We start from the raw sequence: 21,883 nt of genomic DNA, 5'->3' as shown, positions 1-21,883 counted from the left end.
TCAATAGTTTAAATTCATTGTGCATTTTATCTGTAGCTGCCAGATCAGAGCCACCAAGTAATTGGACACAAATGGATCAAAGGGAGTTTACCAAAATGGTAAAGCTGAGTGTGGGATCTGCTGAGTACACAGCTGTAGAGACCAAGTTTCGGGCATCTATGGGTCCTTTCAACAACATTGTTGAGGTACTCATTACTTTCATATATTGACCAAATTCACCTAACTTCATCATAGATCAGACATTATTTTTAGAGTCGTATTCACAGTGTTTTACAAAGCTAACTTACACATGATTCAACTGACATAAACGTTAATATGAAGACGGCACCTGAACAATGACATCATGGTAACGCCATAGGGTGTCGAACAAAATGTTAATAAAAATAATAATTAGAATATCATTCATTTAAAAACCATATAACTCATGAACCAAATGTTGTTTTTTTTCCTTGTTTTAGTCTAAATCAGAAAGATCTTTTTTTAAAACTTTTTTAATTTTAAAATAGCTAAAGTTTCTTGAACAACATTTTACCATTCACTCATAGATAAGTTGTTTTTGAAATGTTAGAGTGTCCCGAGAGGACAGTCATGTCTAGTGCCCTGCCCTTGTGGGTTTCCCTTCAAATTCTGCTTTACAACATTTGACTCAAACAAACGTCACTTTGACACTCATCGATCAAAGTTCAATGTTCAATATACAAAACAAGAATTAAAACCACTCCCGATCGAAACATTTGAGTTTTACAATCTATTTACACATTATCCGAAAAGTCTTTAGAAAATTAACCAAAGGGTTAAGCATAAAACAATATGACCCCTTTTTAACCTTGGTTATGTGTTCTAACCGATAGTTGAAAGATAATTTAGCTGGTTGGAAGGTACATTTTTAGTTATGCATGCAGTTATGTATACCACCAGACACTACACTGAACAAAGCATGAAACACATTCATTGAGGTACATGCCTTTTGTAGAATATCAATGGTTAAATATAAAAACAGCAACTTCTGGTTGATGAGAAATGGACTTCTTTAGACACCACTTGAAATTTGACCAAGAAGAACTGGAACCGTACTTAAATGAGATTGGACTCATTACTAACTGTGAACCTAATCTGGTATTTTAAAATGTTCAAAACATTTGCGTAGTATATTTGAACCTTTTCCATCTGTACTTTTTGTTTCTTTTTACTTTGTAGATAGAGAGAATTCAAAATCGAGATTTGATGATGACGTATCAAGCCCGTAGAGCAGCACTAGTGCATCGTCTGAATAGAGCTACAGTTGAAAAGGTTCTCTACCATGGAACTGATGAGCAAACCTCAAAGAAAATCATAAGTCATGGTTTCAACCGAAGTTTTGGGGGGAAGAATGGTAAGTAATTGGTTAAACGTATAACTTACAAGTTGTTCTTCTGTTCTTCTTCTCAGTTTACCCAAGAAGTACAAAGAGATGTCATTCTAATTTTAGAAGCCAAAGTTGGCCTACCAAAAGGCACGCACTTCAACTTTTAACAATTTTATTTTTTATTCTTTTCTTTGCAAACTTTCCGATGCCTTAGGTTAATTGTCGCTCTGACGTGGTTAACTCAATATATAGATGATATGACCAAATCTATTCTTAGTGATGAAAAACGACCTTTTCCGTCCACTTTTAATTTGGTGACTGGGCTTTACAAAACAAGTCTTCTAAGTTTGCCAATCTGAATGTTGTTTCATGAAAAAAAAACTTGACCTAGTTGTTGGTACCAGGTATAGTTAACTGTATTCAAATCGTTGGCATCCTGATAAGCTCGGATCTTAAATGGATAAACATGGCAATCAAATGCATAGTAATACATGTACATGTGTGTATGAAACTTGTATCAAGTCGAGAAAAAACGCAGGGCTAATACCGCAGCAAATAAATCAGTTCTGAACAAAAAGCTACAATTAGGCTACATTTTATGATTTTCCTCCAGGAAGGAGAACTTGAAACCTAAAAAATTACGTACTTTACTTATTTTTAATTTTCAGGAGATACATTTGGGTTTGTTGTGTCAACATTCTTCAAAATTGTGCTTTAAGTACGCTAAAGTTAAAACCTCAATGAATAATTTTTGTATAATTTTTCCTCAGCAACTGCATACGGAAATGGCACCTATTTTGCTGTCGCAGCAAGCTACTCTGCAAGTCCTCAATATGCTAAACCAAATGCAAATGGCACAAAGCACATATTCGTGACAAATGTTCTTGTTGGAGATTTCGTCAGAGGCAGCCAAGGAATGATAACTCCACCTCCCAAACCACAGAATCCCGCTGAACTGTTTGACAGTGTTGTAGACAACATGAATGCTCCTGGCATTTATGTCATATTTCATGATGCACAGGCATACCCACAGTATCTTATCAAATTCAAGTAACAAGGAACCAGTTCTTTACCGCAATTCAGGCTTGTCATTGAGATCGCTTCATTTTGAAATGTATTAAGATTGTTATGTTTTCCTTGAAAAATGCCACAATGAAGTACGATTGATGCTTGGTTTTGAAAATTGTAATCCTGTAAAATAAAGCAATCATGCTGTATCATTGATTGGTGCTTCATTTTGAGCAAATACAAATTTTTTCAGAATTTGTCATATTTTTGCAATGAAAATGCATGTAGTCTAAAAATAAAAATCCAATTGGGGTGTAAATTGGGGTGTAAATGTAGTCTACAAAAAATCTAATTGGTGTGTAAATTGGTGCAACTGTTACTATAAAACCCTTACATATAGGGCAATTTTTTCAAAACAAAATCTCGCCTCAAGGACTTAGTTTCGATGGAGAGGTAATTTCTCAATAAAACATTTGATACTGAAAGAAAGTTATTCAGGTATCTGAAAGAACAGTTTTTGCAACAAGGGTGTTTTTTATGTTTCTCTGGCTAATTCGATGACCAATTGAGCCCAAATTTGTACAAAATGTTATTAACTGTTTTAATGTTGGAACACACCAAGTGAGAATATTGGTCTTTGACAATTACCATCCAGGGCCTTAAAAACTTAAAGGCACTGGACACTATTGATAATAACTTAAAATCGTTAACATAAACACTTAATTGGTAACAAGTAATGGAGAGCTGTTGATAGTATAAACATTGTGAGAAACGGCACCCTCTGAAGTAACGTCATTTTCGAGAAGTGTTTCTCACTAAAATATTTGAATTTTATTTCGAACCCTCATAATTAGTTTTTTGAGGTCCCGAAATCAAGCATCTGAAAGCACACAACTTTGTGTGACAAGGGTGTTTGTTCTTTCATTATTATCTCGCAACTTCGACGACCAATTGAGCTCAAGTTTTTACAGGTTTGTTATTTTATGCACAGGTTATACACTAAGTTAGAAGACTGGTCTTTGACAAATATCAAAAAAGTGTCCAGTGCCTTTAAACTTAAGTTTCATGTTGTGAAAGACATTTTATATTCACCAGTAGAATGCTAATGAGTGAGCAATATATCACTATTTTAGTTTATGTTTATAGAAAATTAGGCAACTCGAGTTTGGTAGAATAAAAATCAATTATGTATAAAATGTTAACCTGAACAGTTACACTGATGAAGGTCGTTTGCAATTTGGATGATATTTAAATAGAAAATGTATTGTTTTTATACATTTTATTTGTATTCGGAATACATGTATAACACACTCAATGTAAATCGTATTCCACTTGATCTTTATCCATATTTTATGCAGAAACTCTTTTAAAATTTTCAAAAACAGGCAGTAAATTACAAATAACACAATATATTTATAATTTGATATTATTTGAGTTTTGGGGGTAAATATTTGACCTTTTGAGCTCTATGTATTATAAAGAGTTACAACCGTGACTGAAAAAGTTTGATAAATTGAAAAACATGTGAATTGTTTGTCTTTTAAACATTTTCAAAGTACATAATTAAGTGAAGCATCTTATGATACGTGATGATAGTTTAAGTATATTGTACTGGGCCCAATTTCATAGAGCTGCTAAGCACAAAAATCTGCTTAGCATGAGATTTCTTCCTTGATAAAAACAGGATTACCATTTGTTGCACATTGCTTTTTGGCTGGTATTCAGCTGTTGCTTGCCCATCCTGTAAAATCAAGTGGAAATATGGTTGGTAATCTTTTTTTTTATCGAGGCAGAAATTTGATGCTAAGAAAATTTGTGTGCTTAGCAGCTCTATGAAATTGGGCACTGGAAGTCTGTTGTGCCCACCAATCATTTTATGCTAGACAATTAAACGTAACTATGTGTCACACTATGGATTTCTGGATAACATCAGAAAACCTTCTTTTTTTTGTAACTTTCAGGTAAAACATTGCTTTGTGAACGAACACAGTCATTTATTTCTTTATACATTTTGTGTTTGGTTATCATGGGTAACTACAAAAATGCAACATTACCATTTGGTAAAAAAAAACAGATTCCAGATGATGACATTGCACATTCGTTTAAAAAACATTCTGGCTCCTAACACTCATAACTTTTGTAATTAAAATAGGGTGATTATCGGTTAAAGAAAAAATACTCAAATCATTAACAGATAAGAAACTTAGAGTGGAGTAAATAATAAACATTGTCAGTGGAAAATGGAAACAGACGTAACTACATGGTCAATGTTCTGTCCATTTCATTTAGTACAAGAAGATCAACAAGATAGTGATTTAGTTTGGGCAATCATTAATACAAAAATACCAAAAATGAGATGTTTACATCTGGCAATCAATATAAGGAGGTTTAGCTGCGCGTTACGAGAGCGAACACGTGAGTGAACGTGAACGTCAAAATATTGTGTAGTTTCTAGGTGACGTCACCACTTGGGCGTATTTCATGCTCACGTATGACGTCTGCACGTACGTACCTGAAGTGAAAAATGGTAACTTCACGTGTGCTTAAAATGTGAGATGTTTACAACAAAATGCGTAACGCGCAGCTAAACCTCCCTAATATTAGGGAGGTTTAGTTGCACGTTCCGCGTACACGTGATCGATCATGAACGTCAGAAAATTGTGCCGTTACAATCTCACGTTTTTAGCATACGTCAGATACGTACGTGCGCGCAGACTTCATACTTGAACATGCAATCAGCCAATGTTGACGTTCACGTAACGTATTTGCTCGCGTAACGTGCAGGTAAACCTCGCTATATTAACACAAATACCAATAATGAGATGTTCACATCTGGTATTCAATGTGTGAAGAATGTGCCATTTGTTGTCCATATTTACTAATGAGATGACACTATACGTCCAGAAGGCTAGGATCAGCAGCGGATTTCACGAGAAACATACGCGCATTTTTTTTAAAACCGGCTGCTATATGTGCCCATTGAACAACAGCGGGGTCAGTCTGTACCCCAAGTTGTTTAGGTTTTTGTGTACGGCAGCAGGCTAGCCAAAAAATACTTTGGCACCTCGCACAATGTACTTGTCGTAAATAAACAGGGTATTTTTCAAGGCTGTCTCATTCAATCGGAACAAATTTTTATGTGACTCGTTCGATTCTGTGTATAATCACGGGATGAATTGGACCAATCAGCGACGTGATTGCGTGCCAAGGGGAATCCCCTCATTGCACAACAGGTTGCGTTTCATGGTGGCTATTAATAGCTTCATAGTTATGGGATCGAACCTACGAATGTGACCCTTGCTCTATGTACATGTACGTGTGACATATTCTCTGTGCACGAACCATGCATGAAAAAGAGAGAAATACATCAACCACAACATTTTCAGCATTCATCGACGGCGAGTATACAGTTGTGCTCTCCAACCAATGCCACAGTAAATCGTAAGAATCAGGTAGCTGCAGTAAACTTACAATAGGCTCTTTTAATTTGTATATTCTTGGATTCAAAGTGTTTGCTTGGCATGCCAGTGTAGCAGAGTTTATTACCAGGCATACGTCACATACATGTATCGACAGACACTTCGTCTGTAATGAGCGGCTTCAGTGGTCAAGGTACGTTTGTACAGGAGGTCGCTGGCGGAAGCTGATGATATTATCATGGAGGCTAATCCGAATCAAAATCGTCAAGAAGTTATTGTGAGTCTTCCTCTCATTGTGCCCAATGATGACAAGATTCAAGAGATCAAGAATAAGTTGGTCACTTATTTTCGGTCTAAATGGGGATGCTACTGCGAAGTGGAGTGCATTCGTCTATTTGGGGGAGATGACTGTTGCCCGTTGTATAGAGTTGTCTTTAATGAACAGTCTGGTAAGTTGAACTTTAATTGACAGAAAGTTGTATTCTGGTTTTGTCCACATGTACATTTTAGTCGAGTGTTGTCTTCATTTATTTCATGCCAACATAAATCAACACAGTGAGATAATAGTGCTCAGAAAACATAATAACTTGTACACAATCATGAAAATTTGGGCCAGTTAATGAACAATAAATATTATGTGACGCGTTTGTAGAAATAAGGAGAAGCAAATGCTTTCAGTTCTCCTTCCCCATAAGTTTTTAAAGGTTTGTTTTTAAAGGCAGTGGACACTATTGGTAATAAAACCGGAGTAATGGGGAGAGGTTGATAGTAAAAAACATTGTGAGAAACGGCTCCCTCTGAAGTGAAGTAGTTTTCGAGAAAGAAGCCATTTTCATCGATATTGATTTCGACAAGGGTGTGACAAGGGTGTTTTGTCTTTCATTATTATCTCGCAACTTCGATGACCGGTTATTTTATGCATGTTGAGATACACCAAGTGAGAAGACTGGTCTTTGACATTTACCACTAGCGTCCAGTGTCTTTATGTCTTAGTGTCTTTATGCCATGTTCTGCTTTAATAATTGTTACCAATAACAAAAAAAATAAAAAGGGATATTCTAAGAGCAAACTTAATTTCAACCCACGATAACAAATTACAGTCCAGGTGATGCACGGATGATTTTCTCTTACTGCATTTTGAACGATAATTTATGCGATGATGTAACGTTTGCAGTTCCCATCATGGGAACTCAACACACTCCCACAAGGGGATTCGAACACCAAGCTTGCAACAGCCAATCTCTCCCATCACAAAACATTGGTTTTTAACGTCTATGATTATAAATTGCACATAAAATCGAGAAACTGTTATTCAGTAACTAGACGACAATACTTGGTTGGCATGGGGATTCAAACCCACAACCATGTGATTGCAAGTCCTGCAGTCTAACCACTTGACCACGGTGACTTATTTGAGGACATTGAACTTAAACTCTTTGCAGGAGCTCCCCACAATAACTTGTAAAATGTCTCAACTACACAGGTGTTAGGAATGTGCTATCAAGGCCTGATCATGCGATAGTCGTCGATGGAATCAAGATTGCATTCAAAATTCAAAGCAGCCAAGCACCCCTTGGTACTTTAATGTCTCCATTTTCAGAGGTACCTTCAGATCATGACGATCATTTCTCCTTTGTCCATTTCCGCCAGGTGAGTTAGCATAAGATTTTTTAAAATCTTATGAAGGAACATAACAAGACAGAATTTGTTTTTGCTTAAAAAACAGTTGCTGGCAGTGCAGTAAAGCACTTTATGTAAACTGACAAACCTGGTAGAAGTCTGAGATCGATCGGCTACTGGGTCACGAGAACATAGCACAAACAACGGTTATACATTTTGCATAACATCGAATCAAACAAAAAGAGAAGAAAACGCTCACTTATTTATTTCCCATTAACTATGACTTTTCAGACAGAAATATTTCGAGGGTTGTTTTCTACTATCATCACCATTAGACCGTGCAAGTTTTATGCATAGGCCCCAAATATGTGAGTCATATACTCCTAACTAAGTCCTAAGATTAAGTTGTGAAGAGTTTGGTAAAATCGACGGCTGTATCTCGACAAAATGGAGATAAGATATTACAACTTAAAATATATATTCATGGTATCCCTTTATATGCCGTCAACTAGAATCTACACTCTGAAACCTAATGAGTTGAATCCAACACTTGCATGAGTTCGGTGAGTGACTACACTTTGAAAGTGTTGAATCCAGCATTTGATAATGTTAAATCCAGCATTTTAAAGTATTCGGTCAATAATTTAAGTGTCAGTTTAACGTTTAAAAAGCTGATCCAACAACTCAAAGATTTTTTTTGAGAAATGTTGAATTGAATGCTAGATTTAACCAGCAAAACGCTGGATCCAACACTTTCATAGTGTAGTCACTCACCGAAGTCGTGCAAGTAATGGATTCAACTCTTCAGTTTTTAGAGTGTAGTGTCAAGAGTAGCACTGGTTATTGTATTTTTTAACTCGATTTTCTTTTTCAGACCCTCTCTGGTACCTTTCTGAACTGTCTGATTGGTTATAAAGTATATGTTGATAGTGTATGACTTGATAAAGGGAGACATTATATAAAAATTACCAATTGAATCGTCATGCCTCAAAATTTTGAGTTTTTTTCATACACAGGATCCAAGTTTGTCTGGCCACTTTGGTTTCTTCCCACGAGCCCAGCATCAAACACAAGGGACTGTATCTGGTATCTCGACACCCCAGGGAAGTACCACGGACACAAACTTTCCATCGGGTTTCAAGGGATATCCATGTCCTACACAGAGCAGGAGAAAGAAAAACACCCAACGCCTTTTTCCCAATCAACCTCTTAAAAACCAGTTCGTTGGGAGGATGTTCGTTCGCCCTTTCCCTGGAGGCAAGCAGGATGACCAAACTCAAGAATTTTACCCCATTAGTTTTTCACCTGACCAAATTGACATGCCGGAGCAGACACTCCCCTTCACCCCAGCAAATAATAATCCTCACCAAGCTCAGACCCCATCAACCTCTGCTGGTGGTTTGTGTGAAAGTGCCACTTTTGACCACAGTGTTCCAGGTGTAACTAACACCGTTTCCGGACTGAACGTGGTAACTAATGAAGGACTTGCCATCAAATTGACCAAGGGAAGCATTGCTATGGAAACGGTAATCTATGTGTACATCTATTGTACCCTCAAGTTGTTTCTTTCAATAAGTATATGCCAAGTCCTTCTTGAGTCATCATTTGCACCCACACACACACGCAAGCTTGTATACGCCTGCAACCGTGGACCTCCTATTGTCCCTCTTTTGTTTATACTTTGTTGCAACAGCTCCTATTGGTTTTGTACACGTTTTCCAACTGTGGACCTTTCCCCCAAACCGTGGATTCTATTGCAGTCCTCTTTTGTTATATGTCCTCGTTTTGAATGTGTATACCTACTCACCCGCACGCACATTATGTTTGTGGGGTCCTGCTATTGCTGTTCTACTATTTCTTTTTCTTAAAAAAAATATTATGGGGTCGAGGTTGAACAAAGAGTTCCTAATGTGGGGACCGATGTTCCAATGTGTAAAAGACCCCAACAAGTGCACTCTATGACAATAAGGACAGTTTCCTCGTGTTTCCATTGTTGCTCCTCTTCTCTAAAGAAATTCTCTGTGGAAATCGGCCTACCACTTGATAAAAACAAATTGTGGGGTACATTGTTTAGTTGTTAAAAGTACCCAGTAACTTGGCGTGGCAACATAAGGACAAGTCCAAACATGACAAGTTTGTCTGTTCTCAGAAGAACTGTACATGGAACAACACGCAACCTTGTGGGGAACCTGTGTTTAATAGCCTCTCTAACTTTGTCAAAACAGGAAAGAAAGTTGATGATCCAAGGAGTCATTGGCCACTGAGATCAAAGTACATTATGCTTCGTTCATACATTTCTAACCCTGTTAATTCTAATTTGTCATATTATGTGTATCTGGTGTAGGTTGATGCTATCGTGAACACAACAGGGAGCGATTTGGACATGAAAAATGGGATGGTATCTCAGGCAATATTCCAAGCAGCCGGGCCAACCCTCCAGCAAGAATGCGATTTTTGGAAAGATGCTCTAGGTAGTGTAGCACAGTGGTCATTTATAGACACAGGACCAGGTCGTCTTAACTGCCAGAAGATCTATCATTGTGTATGTGAAGGATATAAACAATTCAAGTCTGAACAGGTGAGACGTTAAAGGCAGTGGACACTATTGGTAATTATTCAAAATAATTATTAGTATAAAACCTTACTTGGTATACGAGTAATTGGGAGAGGTTGATAGTATAAAACATTGTGAGAAACGGCTCCCTCCGAAGTGACGTAGTTTTCGAGAAAGAAGTAATTTTTTCAACGAATTTGATTTTGAGACGCGGAATTAGATTTTGAGGTCTCGAAATCAACCATCTAAAAGCACAGAACTTTGTGACCAAGGGTGTTTTTTTCTTCCGTTATTATGTCGCAACTTCGACAACCGATTGAGCTCAAATTTTCACAGGTTTGTTATTTTATGCATATAATGTTGAGATACACCAAGTGAGAAGACTGGTCTTTGACAATTACCAATAGTGTCCAGTGTTTTAACTAATAAGGGCGTGATTTAAAAGTCGTTATAGACCGTGACTATGTACAACAATTCGGGGGTCTCCATCCAACAAGCTTGCTTTTAAGAGACCTCCCCATTTCTCCCGCGCTTTAACGGGTCCCATTGGTTGAATACGCACAATACATATACCAGGCAGTCTATATTGCCATGCATACACAAATTTAAAAAAGAGTTCTATAATAGTCCAAATTACCTCCTTTTTGTACGCTGACAAGGTACCCAAAAAGTAACCCTACATGTTGAAGCTGTGACAATATGAAGAGGAGGGGAGTACTTGGAGGTTCAAAAAAGGTTGAAGTAACCATTACATGATGTCATAGAATAAGTTATAATATCTTGAAACAACATACAAAATTAAATGAGCTATATATGCCACTACCCTTTCAGGCCCACACCAAATTTTACGTTGTACCATCAAATATTTTAAAATAAAACGATGCAAGTCCCCTCTTACTGGATAAGAATCTAAGAATATTTAAAGGCAGTGGACACTATTGGTAAAATACTCAAAATAAATGTTAGCATAAAATCTTCATTGGTAACGAGTAATGGGGAGAGTTTGATAGTATAAAACATTGTGAGAAACGGCTCCCTCTGAAGTAATGTAGTTTTCGAGAAATAAGTAATTTTCCACGAATTTGATTTCGAGACCTCGGATTTAGAATTTGAGGTCTCGAAATCAAGCGTCTAAAGCACACAACTTTCTTTCATAGTTATCTTGCAACTTCGACGACACATTGAGCTCGAATTTTCGCAGGTTTGTTTTTTTGTGCATTTGTTGAGATACACCAAGTGAGAAGACTGGTCTTTGACAATTACCAATAGTGTCCAGTGTCTTAAAACAAAAATACAAGTAGGTGTTTTAAGTTTCAATTCTAATTCTTATGCTTCTACAGTTACTGAAGCAGCTAGTGGTAAACCTTATGATCTATGCCTGTAGTGATGGCATGACCTCAATGGCAATCCCTGCACTCGGAACGGGTAGACTGAATTATCCACCTGCTGTCACTGCTCGCTGCATGTATGAGGCAGCTTTTGAATTCAGCAGCCAACATCCAAATGGATCACTGAAAGATGTGCACTTTGTTGTGTATGACAAAGACATCACAGCTATCAAGGTATAACCTTGTTAATGTCATCTCCATGGGCAAGCCTGTAATTACGCGCAAGCTACGGAGGTCATATGGCCTCCGTGGACCCTGGTCATGGCCTTGGTGCCCTTCAAAAGGTTCCCATTGACTTAAAGATTTCACAATGGAAGTGCCCTCTGCAAAATGAAAATGGCCTTGCCCTTTCCAAAATCAAACCGGCCCTACCTTTTTCAAAATGAAAATGTCCTTGCCCTATATCAACATGTTCGTAGATGAATTTCCAGACCTGCATGGTCCCTCATTACACAACTACTTTTGACTGAACCAACGGATAACCATACTCAAGGATTTGATTGCTCTGTTATTAACTGGAAATCCTTTTTCCTTTTTTTAATACCCACCCGATGAAACCATTATCAACAACCACCAAATTGCAGAGCAGGGCTTTCAAAGATAAATGTTTGTAAGCAGGCTTCGTACCCGCATGCTTTCGCGCGCGCAAGCTTTCAAGCTCATTGTTCAGGGTTGGATGTCAAAGAGTTAAGACTAGTCTCATCTCGAGTTAGGGCGAATTACTCGTCCTAACTTGGACAAGCCTTAAGTTTCTAATAACTCCTAGGACTAGTCCTAAATATAGGACTAGTCCTTAGTTCTTTGTGAAACGACCCGTACCCAAGGTCTATCACATCCTTGCATTCTCTACTCAAGTTTGGCCTTAGCTGGTAATCGAACCGCAATCACAGTATAAAAGAAACGGGACAAATAAAAGTCAATGCAGATTCATAATCATTCTGGTGTGGATGGGTCTGTACATTTTTGCACGGGAAATGTTGGGTCATTAATTTATGTCTTTTTCACAGCGCAATCACGACACGACATCATTGGATTTCAACACCAAAATGCATGGGTTTTTTACATCCATATCACAGAGGGAATGTTAAGTCAGTCAAAATGTTCAAAATTCAAGCCCCAGAAGATATCCGTACAGTGAAGACACGGATGGTGTCATCTGGGGCCAATTTCATAGAGCTGCTTAAACAAAAAGTTTGCTTAAGCACGAAAATAGCTCGCTTATTTTACACATGTTACTGGCAAACATTTAATGCCACATACATTGCTTGTGACTGGTATTTAGCTATTGTTTACTTAGCTTAACAATTGAGTGCAGTCTTAGCTGGAATCTGATTTTAAGAAGCAAGGATTTTTTTGCTTAAGCAAAATTTTGTGCTTAAGCAACTCTATGAAATTGGACCCAGATGTTTGGCATGTGGACAATCGCACTAAAAGGGTATCAAGTACAATTTAACAGTTTTACCGTGATGTTAGACTTGTATAGTTTCTACCACAAATAATCATGAGGACCCTATCTCCCTGAAACAGACTACATCACAAGGAATAGCAAAACATAGAAACAAATTCTATATCATGTAAAAGGCTATACATTCTACCCTAAAAGTTTAATAGAAGTAAAAATTTGCATCGTGAATAAAGATCTAACACTGTGTGCTGCAAAGGTCGTGAGTTCGAATCCCACCTGAGCAATATGCTTCGCTGTATATGGTTAGGACTAAAGTTAAAACACACCATGCATACACCTGTGTGTGTTAGCACTGTGTGTGCTGCAAAGGTCATGAGTTCGAATCCCACCTGAGCAATATACTTCGTTGTATATTGTTAGGACTAAAGTAAATACAACCTAAATGATAATGACTGAACCTATTTTATTGTTTTCAGCGATTTGAGGATGAAATTCAACGTCTTAATCCAACATCCTCTGTTACCAATGGAGGTGCCACTGGCAGAGTCACAGGAAAGACAAACAAGAAGAGTAAAATGACCAGACAGAAATTACCAACAGGTAGTCGTAATAATTCGTCGGACCTTTTTTTAATTTTTTGTGTTCCAGTTTCTATGGTATTTTTTGCCAAAATCAAAAACAGATATCTTATTATTTTATACGCTCGATCCGCCAGACTCGCTCATGATAAACATCACTTTTTAAAAACATCACTGTTTTATTAAAGCCATTATACACTTTCGGTAACCGGTATTGTCCAAGTCCCACACTTCGTGTATCACAACTTATAAAATAACAATCCTGTGGAAATTTAGGCTCAATCGGACATCGGAGTCGGGAGAAAATAACGGGAAAACCCACTCCTGTTTTCGCGCGTTTCGCCGTGTCATGACATGTGTTTATAACAAATCCGTAATTCTCGTTAACGAGAATTTATATTGTTTTACCGTTTTCTCAAAAAGTAAAGCATTTCATGGACTAATATTTCAAGAGAAGTCTTTCACCATTACCTTCTGTAAACCCTGTAAATTATTTGTAAATCTGTGAACTTTTTTTTTTTCTGTACCGAAAGGGTCCAATGGCTTTAAAGGCCCCGTCTTATACATTTGGTACTTTTCAGAGACCAGTATTCTCACTTGGTGCATCCCAACATACACATTAAGTATAAAACCTGTGACAATTTTGACTAAATTGGTCAACCACATTGCAAGGAATGAAAGAAAAAATACTTTGTTGCACAAATGTGTTTATTCAGATACCTTAAAAAGGCTTCAGGCCTTAATTATTTTATCATTTGAGTGAGAAACAACCTCTTTCCCCAAAACTACATTACTTCAGAGGGAGCCGTTTCTCACAAAGTGTCATGTATAATACCAACTGATCGCCCTAGCTCGTTACGCAGTAAGTTTTTATGCTAACCATTATTGTGAATGATTACCAATAGTGTGCAGTGCCTTTAAAACCAATGGGAACCCGAACTTTTGAGAAAGATAATTATTTCTGAAAGCCGAAAAGTTGTGAACAATGGTGTTTTTTCTTTTATACTCTCTCGCAACTTCGGCGACTAATTGAGTCCAAATTTTTTACAGGTTTGTTATTTTATGGATGTATAGAGATACACCAAGTGAGAAGACTGGCCTTTGACAAATACCAAAGGTGTTCAACGCCATACAAAAAAAAACCTGTGAAAGTTTGGACTGAATTTGTCATCAAAGTTGCAAGAAAAAATAATCAAAGAAAATCCTTTGTTGCACAATGTGTGTGCTTTCAGATACCTTTAAAAGGCTTCCTAGTAAAGTATTTTATTACTATTTAAGTGAGAAATTTCCTTTCCCCAAAAAACTACGTTACTTCAGAGGGTGCCGTTTCTCACAATTTATACTATCAGCAGCTCGCCATTGCTCGTTATCAAGTATGTAAATATAGATAATTTTTATCATCAATGTTTGAATACAGAACAACGCCTTAGAGAAGAGGAGATCACTCAACAGCCCTTTGCCTTTGATTTGAATAACAGCACTCTATCAGGTATGGATGACTATGATGAACAAGTTACGGACCTAGGCCCAATTTCATAAAGCCTGTAAGCACAAACATCTGCTTAGCATGAAATTTCTTCCTTAAAAACAGAATTACCAACAAAATTTCCAGGTGATTTTCAGGATTTAGCAAACAATAGCTGAATACCAGTATCAAGCAATATGCAGAAAATTTGGTTGGTAATCCTGTTTTTACCGAGGAAGAAATTCCATGCTAAGCAAATTTTTGTGCTTACAGGTTTTTATGAAATTTGGCCCTGCAACCTGGGGTGCATCGTTCATGTGGTTTTAAAAAATATGTACATACAAAGACATTTTCGAGTTTATTTTTATGTTCTTGTTGTTTATCTTTTAAATCTGTTCAATCTGTTTACTCTGAATGTCGGTATATTTTTAAGTAATGTTTTTTTCCGTACTCTCGTTTTTTTATTTTGTAGCTACTAGATTTGAACAACCAGTTCATTGGAAACCGATGAATCAAGGGGAATTAACCGAAATGGTAAAGCTGACTGCAGGAACTGCGGAGTACACAGCTGTTGAAACCAAGTTTCGATCATCAATGACTGAAAGTTTCTCTCACATTGTTGAGGTATTTATTTCAACCTGAATATATTTTCGGTTTGTTGTCTCAAATTGTTTGTAGCGTGCTTTTTTCTTTGTTCATATTCATTGGTGCGTTTAGAGGAATAGTATCTTTTCTTTCTTATTTTTTTTTTTTTTTTTGGGGGGGGGGGGGCACGGGCTGCATCAAATCATGGTCTTGGTGATTTTTTAAATGTTTACAAACCAAATAAGAAAGGTAACAAATTCAGCAAGAATACTGCAAAATACCTTTAAGATCCAAGGCTATATACGGGAAACAGCCAGACTCACTGAGTTACTGGCACAAAATATATTAAGTTTTTTGTTTGCATGCTGTGAGACGCAACTAGCCCGAAGTTGAACCGAAGGTTCCGCCCTGGTCAATAGCATGTTCCGGTGGCTATTTTGAGGTTAAACAAAGAAAAGATTACTAATAGAACTTGAACAAGCCGGTGCTATCGTGTGAGCTATCTAGCCCTGTGTTGGCAGTCTCCCTGTTTAATATCTTTGTTGGGTGCAAACCAGAAGCTATTTCTCTGGAGTGGGGGGGGGGGGACAAACTGGACCCCTGTCAGAAACACATCAAGATGACTACAAAGGCTCGAACGAAATCGAGAGCCAACCAGGACCAAGCTAAACCCTCCGCCAACATGCCCCCCTGCCAGCGTTATGTGAGTACAGAGTAGGCAGTCTACCTTTACCAACTATCAAATGATAATTAGTTAAAAAGGCTTTCCTCCTGCAGATGGGGTGAAAAGGCTAGTCAAACAGAAGCCATTCAACCTGCTGCAGTACTAATGTATAGCCAGGGGATTCAAAATGTTCATCTCACATATCAAGTAATGAACGACAAGGGTAAACTTGTTAAATAATGTTTGATAGATGAAGGGAAAAAAATACAAGCATGGATAAGACATTCCTCACTTACACAACGAGAACTTGTAAAGAACCCTTGATGAGATCCGAAGACTATAATCAGCTCAGGGGAAAATAAGATGATCTTCCTTTACAGAATGCTCCTGACGTGCAAATAATACAGGGGTGAGAGTCATTGTTGACAAAACCGTCTAAAACTGGAACCAATATCTTAGGAGGTACATTATTAAAATCAAAATGATAGCATTTCTACATGTTGGTTGTCCCTGGAGTTATAGATTCCAAGAAACCTTTGAGAATATAAATTTTCTCGGTCAATTTCGGAAAAGGAGCAACCAATTTAACCACCAAGCTATTCTAATCGCGCGAAATCGAATGCTACTGAAAATGGCCATTCGATTTCATTATATGATTAGTCAAATGTAATGTTGCGTCATTAGATTTAACAAAATAATCATTCAATTTAGCATTTCATCAAAGCAGCAGTCAAATTCACAGACGCTTCTCGAGGCGTGTGTGTGACGTAAAAGAATGACGATACGCTAAATTGAACAGAGTGCTAAAGGAATTTGGCTCGACTCAAAACGAAATTTAATGGCTAAATTCTGAATTTGAAACGCAGTAACAACTGGAGAGGCAAAACAGCTTTAATTCGAACGTATAAAAAAGAATTTGACTGCTAATTTGCCGAATTTGACCGAGAAAACCTATAGTATCCTTAATGCTACAGAAGAAAGAGCATGACTAATTTATTAATTTGAAAAAAACAACAGCATTTTTTTATTTACAAGGTAGACTTTAAAAAGTCCATTCAGATCAAAGACAGAATTTTCTCATCCCTGAATAATAATAATTATACTGGTTGTTTTGTTTTGGTAATAATTTGCAGGTACAGAGAGTTCAAAATACAGCTTTGTTAATGCAGTACCGGGTCCATAAATCTGCACTAGAGATTCGCCTGAAAAGGTCCGATGTTGAGAAGCTTCTATTCCATGGGACGGATGAGCAAACCTGCAATGACATCAGCTTGCGTGGTTTCAATCGCAGCTTTTGTGGCAAGAATGGTTAGTACTTATCGTTTGATTGAATAAACATCATGTTGACGTTGGTAAAAGTTTAAAGGCAGTGGACACTATTGGTAATTACTCAAAATAATTATTAGCATAAAACCTTACTTAGTAAACGAGGAATGGGGAGAGGTTGATAGTATAAAACATTGTGAGAAACGGCTCCCTCTGAAGTTATGTAGTTTTCGAGAAAGAAGTAATTTTTCACGAATTTGATTTCGAGACCTCAGATTTAGAATTTGAGGTCTCGAAATCAAGCATCTGAAAGCACACAACTTCGACGACCGATTGAGCTCAAAATTTCACGGGTTTGTTATTGTATGCATATGTTGAGTAACCAGAAGACTGGTCTTTGACAATTACCAATAGTGTCCAATGTCTTTAAAATAGTCATTTGAAACATCATGTTCACAAAACCTAAACAACGGGTACTCGTGTTTTTGAGAAAATTACATTTATATTGCCCTATTCATAATGTGTTCAATCTCCTCTAATGATTGTACACTTATCATATTTACTATGGTTACTGAAACTTTCCAGGGAAACTTAGCATAGAAAAACATATAATTTTATAACCGACATTACCGAAATTACCATCTCTACAACCCATTAAGCAAAGCTCAAAGCTGACCCGAATGAGGGCAAATCATTCCTAAATATTATGCCTGTAAGATTGGGGCAAGTGGTTCATAACTATTCTGCCTCTAAAATGAGGGCACGTGATTCCTAAATATTGTGCCTCTAAAATTAGGGCAAGTGATTCCTATAAACGATGCCTATAAAATTACTGGGTAGGTTGCTCCTAAATATTCTTCCTGTATAACATGAGGTCAAATGGTTCCTAAATATTCTGCCTCCAAAATAAGGGCAATTAGTGGTTACTATAAGTATGCTGCCTGTAGAATAGGGGTAAATGGTTCCTAAATATTCTGGGCAAGTGGTTCCTAAACGTTATGCCTCTTAAAGACAGTGGACACTATTGGTAGTTGTCAAATACCAGTCTTGCTGTATCTCAACATATGCATAAAATATCAAACCTGTGAAAAATTGAGCTCAATTGGTCGACAAAGTTGCGAGATAATAATGAAAGAAAAAACACCCTTGTCACACGGAGTTGTGCGCTTTCAGATGCTTGATTTCGATACCTCAAGTTCTAAATCTGAGGTCTCGAAATCAAATTCATAGAAAATTACTTCTTTCTCGAAAACTACTCAACTTTTATCACGTTTATCACAATGTTTTATACTACCAACCTCTCCCCATTACTCGTCACCAAGTAAGGTTGTGTGCTAATAATTATTTTGAGTAATTACCAATAGTGTCCACTGTCTTTAAATCAGGGCAGCTTATTCCTCAATACTCTGCCTCTAAAATGATGGCAAGTGGTTCCCAAATAGTGTGCCTCAAATATATTTAGGCATGGAGTAAAAAAATCTCACTATAATTATCAACTTTATTCATTTTACAATTTTCTGCCTTTCTTTTGCAGCGACAATGTACGGAAATGGAACTTATTTTGCCGTCCAAGCAGGGTATTCGGCGTGCTCTCAGTTTGCTAAACCAAATTCATGTGGCACTAAGCACATTTTACTGAGCAAGGTTCTTGTTGGGGATCACACCAGAGGTTGTCCAGGAATACGTGATCCACCTCCCAAACGACAGAATCGTGCTGAACTGTTTGACAGTGTGGTGGACAACATGAATACTCCAACCATTTATGTCATATTTCATGATGCCCAGGCATACCCAGAGTATGTTATCAAGTTCAAGTGATAAGGAATCGATATGGTGCATTTTCTCACTGTGTGTGTACAAAATATTGCTATTTGAATTTGATGTCGAAATCTCATAATTGGATATTCAGGTCCCAAAATCAAGCATCTGAAAGCACACAACTTCGTATGACAAGGGTGTTTTTTTCCATTGTTATCTCGCAACTTCGACAACCAATTGAGTTCAAATGCTCACTGTTGATGCTACTCGCACACTTGGGCGAATATTCTTGAGAATAAAATATTTGAAATTCGCGATGAATTCGCCAAAAAGTTGCGATTTGGTAGTGAATATGATCTCGGTCGTCCCTAAACCCCTCCTTACCAATATTTTGCCCACAATACGCACGCTTTACCAACAGTACAAATGGCTTATTACCAATGCTTATGAAAATCGAATTACCGTCTTTACAACATTCGCTGAAAATTAGGAAGCGCTTCGTATCGCCCCTCTCACAGAGTGGCGAATGTTCGGCCCTTTCGGTCGGCCCTTTCCTTACCAATATCTTACGAATATATTACGAATGCTTACAAACGCTTTCCAATGTCTTTACGAATGTTGCCAACGCTTACGCACGCTTTATCAACGTTACAAATCTTACGAAAATCGACGGCGAATGACCGTCTTCGCAAAATTCGCTGAAATTTAGAAACCGGCTTTTAAATTGACCAATCTTCGTAAGGAGGTAGGGAATAATTTGTGAACGTTCCGAATTTGTTACCAACGCTTACGAAGACACGGCGAATGCTGCGAAGTTTGAGCGATTATCAAATATGTCCGTTAGCATATTCGCTAGTATATTCGCCGTGTGAGAGCATCATAAACTGACCGATCTTCGTAAGGGGGTGGAGAATGACTTGTGAACGTAGTGAATTTGTGGCAAATGTTGAGAAGTTTGAGCGATTGTTAAATGATTATTTCCGTTCGTAAGCATATTCGCTAGCATATTCTCCCTAGTGTGAGAGTAGCATTAGATGCACCAAGTGCAGTCTCAATGTATAATTGTATATTTGGTTTGTGGTATCACCATGTGTGTATATATCTACTTGCAGGTAGAGTTTGTTTTTAGAGAACTGTCTTTCTCTAATCTACAACCGCGGAGTAGATTTATCTGATGTTCGGGAGACTTCTCAGTGTCTTTAAACAAATATTTCTAAATACTATACACGATTGTAGGGCAATGTAGGCCTATTTGTTTTCACTACAAATTCGTTTGCATTGTGTGTTTAGTACTTTCTGAACATATTTTAAACATAATTTTAATCAAACTTTGTCGGAATTCGACGACATTTTAGATATTTAATATTTTGACAAAATATGAAGTTATAATATTTTGAATACATTTCTGTACGGAAGTGGCTTCTTCCGTGTATATACACCAAAATTTACTATATTGATGTCTGTCGAATATGCAGAAGAATTAAATATATCAGCTTCGGATGAGGCTATTTATTATCAATGTTTACTGGGCTTTCAAGAAATAAAAAGTCACAAATTGCCATTTCCAATAAAATATATTAAGTGAAGTAAAGGACATTAGGCCTAACAAGGTTTTATTTTTTAGGCCTAATGATCTTTTATGGTTAAGCCGCTTCCCAAAATTTCAAGATTTGTTATCTTTGTACAATAGTATATGGCAAAAAGTTCCGTATCTTGCCAGTAATGTTATTTCGTTATGAATTTTAGTATCTAAATTACCCAAACGATAAATCGCTTTTAGATAAAAATGAGTGCAAAACCGTTGGCAGTTTACGGAAATGTTTCAAACTGTGTTGTGTATTACAAAATGGTGCAGAATTGGTCCAGTCGTCAATAGTAAGATTGTTATCACTGATGAAAGTGCAATAATTTTCAGCGCTAAACAAACTCTGACATCATATTGTGTTTTAAATAAGAAATTGTAAATTGTCTTTAAATGGATGTATAATAACAAATTAACTGCCAATGCCTCCAAAACCTTTGGCACATCTCAAAAATATTTAGAAGAGATACCAATCTGAATGTTAAAATAAAGAAAGATGTATTGGAGAAAGTGACTAATTTCAAATATCTTGTTGTGTGATTTGACCAGTATCTCAGATGGGATATGGGATACTCATAAGACTGTGCTGCTAAAATGTCTCAAGGACTTGGGGACGATTTCACAAAGAGATAAGGACTAGTCCTATCGTAGCACTAGTCCTAGGAGATATTAAAAACTTACGGCTAGTCCTAAGTTGGGACGAGAAACTCGTCCTTACTCGAAATAAGACTAGTGAAATCAACCACAGAAGTGTTGAAGCAGTTGAGTTGTTTTTGTCAACCAACATACCTATAACATATTATTATACATATTATCTCATCCTGCATCACATTGACTATTGTTTTATCTTCAACATAATTGCCAAGACATGCTGGAATGATCTCCTATTACCATTAAAAGCTTGCCAATTATTGAGTGTTTCACAAAGCATGTCAGGGAGTACATTCAACCTCAAATTCACAAATTAGTAGTTGTTTAAGTTCTTTTGTTCAACATACCTCTGCTTCCTTTTGATTTATCTGTGTCTTTCAATCTCAAATTCTTTTTAAAGGAGACTATGGTGTCTTTCTTTTTTCCAACAACTTTGATGGTGTAATATGTAGTATGATATAACCATAGAGCAATACATATAGCTCTATGGATATAACATATTCCACTAATACGGTCTTTGTACTGGGGTCTCCATGGGAAGCAGTGCTGGGCGCTGATCGGAGTTTGCCCTCATTAAAGATAGCGTAACTAAATA

At 37.1% G+C, this 21,883-nt stretch overlaps 2 protein-coding genes across 6 annotated transcripts in view; both read left to right on the top strand.

Annotated features, from left to right (window-relative positions):
* LOC139941238 (uncharacterized) overlaps nt 1–4,609 on the top strand; it is a 40,804-nt gene extending 36,195 nt beyond the window's left edge. For all 3 annotated transcript variants that reach the window (XM_071937713.1, XM_071937712.1, XM_071937714.1), the window contains exons 17-19: nt 37–185; nt 1,198–1,372; nt 2,116–4,609. In XM_071937713.1, coding sequence (XP_071793814.1) covers nt 37–185; nt 1,198–1,372; nt 2,116–2,399 — 608 coding nt within the window. In that variant the 3' untranslated portion in view covers nt 2,400–4,609. The remainder of the gene's footprint in view (nt 1–36; nt 186–1,197; nt 1,373–2,115) is intronic.
* A 1,087-nt stretch (nt 4,610–5,696) lies between these two features.
* Nucleotides 5,697–21,097, top strand: LOC139941170 (protein mono-ADP-ribosyltransferase PARP15-like). 3 transcript variants are annotated; one of them, XM_071937631.1, is made up of 10 exons: nt 5,697–6,221; nt 7,256–7,374; nt 8,409–8,918; nt 9,737–9,970; nt 11,287–11,508; nt 13,216–13,339; nt 14,735–14,806; nt 15,255–15,406; nt 17,165–17,339; nt 18,832–21,097. In XM_071937631.1, the coding sequence occupies exons 1-10, from the start codon at nt 6,011–6,013 to the stop codon at nt 19,113–19,115; spliced, it is 2,103 nt and encodes a 700-aa protein (XP_071793732.1). In that variant the 5' UTR covers nt 5,697–6,010; the 3' UTR covers nt 19,116–21,097. The 3 variants fall into 3 exon arrangements, with proteins under 3 accessions (XP_071793732.1, XP_071793731.1, XP_071793733.1); XM_071937630.1 differs by having other exon boundaries at nt 7,256–7,422; XM_071937632.1 differs by lacking the exon at nt 11,287–11,508 and having other exon boundaries at nt 7,256–7,422.
* The last annotated feature ends 786 nt before the right edge of the window (nt 21,098–21,883 follow it).

This window comes from Asterias amurensis, chromosome 8 (genome assembly GCF_032118995.1).
Source record: "Asterias amurensis chromosome 8, ASM3211899v1".
Taxonomy (NCBI): domain Eukaryota; kingdom Metazoa; phylum Echinodermata; class Asteroidea; order Forcipulatida; family Asteriidae; genus Asterias; species Asterias amurensis.
This window is presented reverse-complemented; position numbering and strand designations above follow the sequence as displayed.

What these genes read in the sequence shown, in the direction of transcription:
- LOC139941170 (XM_071937630.1), top strand. Translation starts at nt 6,011, where the DNA reads ATGGAGGCTAATCCGAATCAAAATCGTCAAGAAGTTATTGTGAGTCTT. An exon ending in GAAGCATTGCTATGGAAACG is followed by an intron (nt 8,919 to 9,736) that starts GTAATCTATGTG and finishes TATCTGGTGTAG; the next exon opens with GTTGATGCTATCGTGAACAC. An exon ending in AACAATTCAAGTCTGAACAG is followed by an intron (nt 9,971 to 11,286) that starts GTGAGACGTTAA and finishes ATGCTTCTACAG; the next exon opens with TTACTGAAGCAGCTAGTGGT.